The sequence below is a fragment of the Euprymna scolopes genome, chromosome 2, assembly GCF_053919585.1.
Source record: "Euprymna scolopes isolate OS-2025 chromosome 2, ASM5391958v1, whole genome shotgun sequence".
Taxonomy (NCBI): Eukaryota; Metazoa; Mollusca; class Cephalopoda; order Sepiida; family Sepiolidae; genus Euprymna; species Euprymna scolopes.
In genome coordinates, this window is record NC_136483.1 from 194411386 (window position 1) to 194418285 (window position 6900).

The window sequence follows — 6900 nt, forward strand, 5'->3', positions numbered from 1 at the left end:
AAGATGTTAAATAAAAAATAAAAAAATAGATTGTTTGTTTCCACAAATAATTAAAATCATAAAAATCGATTAATTAGAAAAACAAACTGAATATGGAACATCTGTACAAATTACAAAAAGGTGAAAAAACTATGAAATGCTGTGATTGTCATAAATACACTGATGATACTAAAAGAAGGCTGAATGCTTTCACTTTTCTGCTATGACTTCATTTAAGATGAACCGTTTAAAAGGTATAATTTACAATAGGCGATTCTGTTATAGTTTTAAAAGGGTTGATATTTTCTGTAGATTTCCAACTTTTTGAAATACAACCTCAATCCACAGAAGGTTTAACCTCTTTTTTGTTTAAAACTCTTTCTTTTTTTCCTTTCTCCAGCCTCTTTTACTGTCATCTCAGCGAAAGCCGTGTCCAGCATGATCCATTTGTCCATCTCGGGTGTTCCGCAATTTCGGTATTTCATCCTGTACGTCATGTTGGCTGTCATGGTCATTACAATTGTCGTTCAAATCAAGTAAGTTTTTTTTTCTTTTTCTTTCAAGATATTTTATTGAAACAAAAGAAAATTACAAAGTTCAAGACTCTACAATTTAGCCTTGATCCAATTGTTAAGAGAGAAATGATATGCAAATATGACAGATATGTCATGTGAAGACAGACTTAAATCTGATGGCCTCGGAGGAAGACTAATCTTGAACAATATAAGAAGATATGTGCAGAAGAGGAGACTTTGTTGGTATGGTCACGTTGAAAACATGGATTAGAGTCTTTTGGTTAGTAGATGTAGAACAATTAAGGCAACAGGTTCAATTCACAAGCAAAGACCCATAGAAAACATGGGAGGATGGGATAAAAATGTACTTGAGAGAAAGAGTGATAAATATAGACCTGGTCAGAGATAAGTTACTCTGTGAAGTCAATCTCTTAAAGCTATCCGATGCATGCCAGGCCACTCGAGGGTAACGGTTAATGAGTGTATGTTGATCTCTGAGATAACAACATAGTGATCGATAGTAATAAAAATTGGGTAGAATTTGATTATTTAAGGAGATAGCTCAACAAAAACTTCTTTACATTGGACTTGAAGATAACTGTTGTAGTCAGCTGGAAAGCAGACCAGCAAAACAGTTTCTTTTCTAGAATTGCCCACTTGTGGGCAATTCTAGAAAAGAAACTTTGTTCATGGAATGTACGTGCCAATTTCGGCACAGATAGAGAGTGGGGGAAATTGTTGATAGTGGTTGTAGCTAGACGGGTGCTTTTTGTGAAAGTTTCACAAGGGGTTGGGAGGAACCATAGATTAAAGCAGCATTCTCTTTTCTTTCATTAACGAAGACGATCAATCAAATTGTTTCAAATGTGGCAATAAGACTTTCTCTTTCTATTCTACGCTGATGCCTCAGGTTCTTCTAACTATTCAGGCTGTATATGAGTTTATTTCACATTTTACTATCACTTGCTCTGATGACACAGAACATTTTCAAAGTCATCAAGAACTTGTTAAATGGATGTCAATAAAACTGAATCTATTTGTGCGATCTCATCTCACTTGAGAAGGGAGACATACAATAGTTACAATGCAATCAGATCTATTGCATTCAATTAAAACTTAAATAATCCTACCCACCTCCGAACAAAGGTACAAATTCATCAGTTCCTTTCAGATATTTTTTTAAAAAAAAGCAACTTGTGTTCAATGAATCGTTTACAGTATTGAGATTGAATAACTACATTGCTTCCTTAGCTTGGAAGGACATCATCTACTCCTAAACTTCATCCTTATTTCTTTTACCTCCACTCAAGTTACACTCCCACTGAGAAATTGATGCTCTTGTTTTCGGTGCTAAACAAACCGGAAAGCAGTGGACGATCTACTCTTATAAAAATTTGAGAATGCCTTACTTATCTGCTCTTGATTTATTTCATTTTTTGACACTTATGCATTATAGTTATTTGGGACAATTTTTTTTTTGTTTTCATTTTTTGAGAATTCCTTTCAGAACAGGGGAGACAATTTAAGAATACCTCATCCGAAAAAGTCAAAGTTTTGTGTAATTATTATTAATACTCATTATTAGAATGCATATGCCTTTTTTTATTATTCCTTCTTGGATAATTTTTCTAGGACCTCTATCTATCTTTTCCCAATGAAATTCTAAATATCTTTCATAAATAAATTTACTTTTATAACATTAAGGATATTTTAAGTAGAGTAGTTCATAGAGTAAATGTGGTATTTTGGTAACTGCTGAAGTGAAGTTGATGATCAAATAATGAAAGAATGACAGAAAGAGTGCGAGGACAAATGGATCACAATTTGTCCAGTTAAGAGTAAGATCGAGAAAAGATGACCTAATGACCATCCCTTTCCAACATTCCACATTTTTGATGGCCTTCTGCTTAATTTGTACATGAAATTGATTTTTTTTATTTGTAAATTCAAAGTTCTGTGGAAGACGAAGGAAATATTTATTTTTGTCCCAATCCAGGGTGCCACTTTTTGGAAGGCTGAAAGACAGACTTAGTTTCTAATTTTGCCACGTAGTGTGCAACTAAATAGTACAATATCAAAAATCCCCCTTCCCCCACTCCATTTTCTGAACTGGAGTTTGATTTATTGTCTGAGGCAGCTTTAGTCATAGGGATTTTTTTTTTTTGGGGGGGGGGCTTGATTTTTCTCCACATTAAAATACAAACTTGTGTCGAACTTTGCCCTTGTAGAGAAACAGTTATTACTACTTTAGGCACAGCCAAAAAATGGTAAAACAACCAAATTGTTTTTTTTTAAACAAATTAAAATCTATTAAAATCCATTATTCTTGAGCAACTTTTTTTTTCCAGAAAGATAAAAGCCTAAATTTTATCATATGAAAAGCAGAATAATATAAAACTATTTTTAATAGAATTTTAAATTTTGAATTTTCCCCCAAAAAATACCATTCATCGCCATTTTTATCTCGATGGATAACACATTTATATATTTTTTTAAAAGGTTTTTGAATCAATTAATTTTTTTTTTTTTTGTCTAAATAAGATTTAGGATGATTTGCTATAAGAATATGCAAAAATATTTTAACATAAGTTTCTAAATTTCAAATAATTCCATCTTTTATCTCAGTCTATAGATTTTGCGTGCCGAAATTAAAAAATCCAAAATTTACTGATAGTTTCGATAAAACTATGGTAGCCTTTATATGATTAAATGAAGTCATTTAGTCTTGTAAATTTCCGTCTTTTTTGATGATGAAGTGAAGAATCAACTTTATAAGGATTTAATTTTTTTTTTCGTAAGCGATACATATTTGTTGCTTACATAACCCCCAAAATTAAGCAACAATGAAGTTGCCAGTACCACATGGGTGACCATTTTGGGAATGCTAGGTGCCATATGTGTTGGAGACAACTCCTGCATCTAGTATCATGTTTGGTTATCTTGATCCTATTTGCCATCAGGACCAAGTGTTTCTGGACGAGAGAGTGTAGTAGATGCAAGTCCCCACACTTTAAACTTAGTTAAGCGCAAATCAAAAAGGAAAAGGGGGAGATAAGAACTGTTTGTAAATTCAAACAACTGTTTATAGGCCTTTAGGGTCTACCATAAGTGAGGAAATATCACATAACGGCAAATTGCTGAAAGAAATGATTGCATTTTTAGCAAAAATGTGCAGTTATTTATTGATTTTTTTTCTTTTTGGTATCGATTCTTCAAAGCATTTCCTATTTAATGCTATATTAGCAATATTGAGCTCACTAAAAGAAAATTATTATTTTATTTTTAAAAAATTTCAAAGTAGTGTTTTTCGTAAAACTAATGAATATATATATATATATATATATATACACATATATATATATATATATATATATATATATATATTTGTTTTGTTGCCAATCTGAAAGAATAATTATTATTAACATATTCAACGAATTTCACATTTCAAAACACAATGGATGAAAAATTAAACACATTCAAAATTCGGATTTTCAACCTTAAAATCTGATACATGCACAGTTTTTGTTTTTTTTATCTAAAATCCTCACCCTTCTCACAATAAAAAAATCGATTATAAAAAAAAAGTACACCATTATAAAGTTCATTCGTCACTTAATAATTGGTGAAAATTTCGTATTGATTGAATAATTACTTGATTTTTAGTAAATTTTTAAAGAGAGACTCTGTCAAAAAATACTTACTCCCTGCTTTCGTTTTGGCTGTGTCTGTTTTTTTGTTTTTTTTACATGGTAGTCATCACTTATCAAGGCCCGGAAGCCACTCGGGGATAAGGGTTATTGCGTGTACAGTAATCAATGGGATAATATCGTAGTAATCGTTAGTATTGGAGATTTGATAAAGTGTCTTAAGGGGGTGGTTTATCAAGAATTTGTTTATGTTGGACTTGAAGACATCCAAGTTGTAGTCAGGTGGGAAGCAGGCAAACGGGAGAGAGTTCCACAGGCATGCACTTCTAAGAAAGAAGCTTTGTTCATGGAATCTACGTTTTGATTTAGGCACAGGTAAAGAATGGGGAAAATTATTGACAGTGGTTTCAGCTAGATGGGTGTTTTTCGTGAAAGATTGGCGATGGGGGGGGCAGAGATTAGAGCTCAGACGAGCACTTGCCATGGAAATAACGATAAAACAAAGACAGGCTCGCAACATCTCTTCTGTGGGAGAGAGGCTGCAGGGAAGAGAAAAGGGTATCCCTCACTAGGCCACAAAGTCTATTTTGTACTCTGTCAAGGCAGGATAGGTTGTTTTTAGCAGCTCCTGCCCCGATGTGGCAGTAGTATTCCATCCTTGGATGGACTTGGCTTTTATATAGATAGAGAATTGCATCAGCAGTGAAATATCTTCTGGAACGGTAGAAGGATCCCACCATTTTCCCAGTGACCCCAGCAACAGACTTGATGTACGTGTTCCATTTCAGATCAGGAGTAAAGGTCAATCCCAGAAGCATATCAAAACATGGAGCCTTCCCTAGATGAGAACCATCCATTTCAATTGACGCCAGATGGGAATCAGAGCGTTGATGATGTAAAGATAGGAGCTTGGTTTTAGATGCATTAAAAGTAACCAGCCATCTCTTCCCCCACTGTACCACATGCTCAAGATCAGAGGAGAGAGAATCAAAGAGAACTTTGTCATTTACAGCCTTTGATGTGTTGCCATAGATGGTCTTGTCATCAGCATAGATGTCAATGAATGATTTAAGTATGTGTTTAGGGAGATCATTGATGTAGATCAGGAAGAGAGTGGGGCCAGGATGGACCTCTGAGGGACCCCAGCATTAATACTGTGGGCCTCTGACTTCTGCCCATCAACCACTACTCTTATGAGCTTATCAGAGAGAAATGATTTAATAATTGAGAAGACATTTCCAGTTATACCGTAACTGGAAATCTTGTGAAGTAGGCCTTTATGCCATACCTTATCGAAGACCTTTGATATGTCAAGAGCAATTGCCCTAGAAAGGAAGCCTTTGTCGAGAGATTCACTAATCCTATGAGATATAACTGTTAGCACATCTGCTGTAGATCTAGCAGGGCGGAAACCATATTGCATGTCACTAAGAAGGTTATTTCTGCTGAGGTGGTTGACTACTATTTTATTTAATATGGATTCCAGCAACTTACTCATGACATACAGGAGACTTATTGGTCTGTACTGAGAGGGATGACTTATCACCTGAATTCTTAAATACAGGGCATACTGATGAGGTTTTCCAGGGTGTTGGGAAGCACTTCTTCTTAAGGCAATGCTTAAACAGTTTTGTAAGTATGGGGGCAAATTCTGGTTAAAGCTTTTTCAGCATTATAATTGGAATGCCGTCAGGGCCAGTTGCTTTACTGGAATCAAGGTTCTTGATTAGCTTGGCGACCTCATGCACAGATTTTTGTATCTTGCATATCATGTTGTCTGTTATAGGAGGAAATATGGGGAGTTGATAAACTTGGTCGCATAGAGTAGAATTAGCTGCAAATTTCTTTGCAAATAGTTTGGCCTTGTCTGATGCTGACAAGATGACCTCAGACCCATTGATGATGGTTGGGATAGAACACACGCTTCTGTTCAGGATCCTGTTTACTATTTGCCAAAACTGGTGGGAACCAAGCCGCTGCTCAGCAACTTTGGATTTAACGGACTGAGCATATAGCTCTCTTGCATTTTTTATTACTCTTTTACAGTAGTTGCTGGCAGTCCCGAAAGCAGCTTTAGTTTCAGTGCATTTATTATGTTGGTAGCTATGGAAAATGTGATTTCTGTGCGCAATGGCAACAGCACATTCTGGGGAGAACCATGGCTGGCTGTTAGGTTTTTGTTGGAATTTTTTGGATAGTATGAATTGGTCTATGCCTACAATTAACCATTCGGTCAGGTCCGATACTATGGAGGACCCTTTTTAAACATGGAATGCAGATGTAGATCAGAAAGAAAAACATAAAAATCTAATCTAAGATAGAAATAAGTTAACTGTGAGAGGTAAAAAGGGCGATAACTCCAAATTTTTTCCATATTTCCATAAAATAACGGTAAAATAATGGGTAAATATCCAGATACGCTACAACAGAACACCGACCACTCTAATTTGGTTTTGTAGAAGTAATCGAGGTCGCTGACAACGAATCTAATAATCAAACCTGTCGCAAATTTACCGTTTACATGGTATGAACCTCTGAACCCAGGGACTATTTTCCGCCATTTTACAGTTTCCGTTTATGCTACGCGCGAACGTGCGGTAACATAAACGATGGCTGTTGAATGTGCCTTCACATTGTAAACTGCCTTTTCAAATGGCGTACAAATCTTTTGTGGAACATTTAAAATTATATGAAAAAGAAGAAAAGCACTCCAAGTGGGAGATGTTAAAAAGACATTTTTTTTTTTTTTTCACCAGAAC

General features: G+C 35.1%; 1 protein-coding gene across 2 annotated transcripts in view; it reads left to right on the plus strand.

Moving 5' to 3' along the window:
• LOC145301029 (NIPA-like protein 2) overlaps nt 1-6900 on the plus strand; it is a 122362-nt gene that overhangs the window by 68035 nt on the left and 47427 nt on the right. For both annotated transcript variants that reach the window (XM_080144537.1, XM_080144539.1), the window contains exon 8: nt 380-515. In XM_080144537.1, the coding sequence (XP_080000663.1) occupies nt 380-515 (136 nt within the window). The remainder of the gene's footprint in view (nt 1-379; nt 516-6900) is intronic.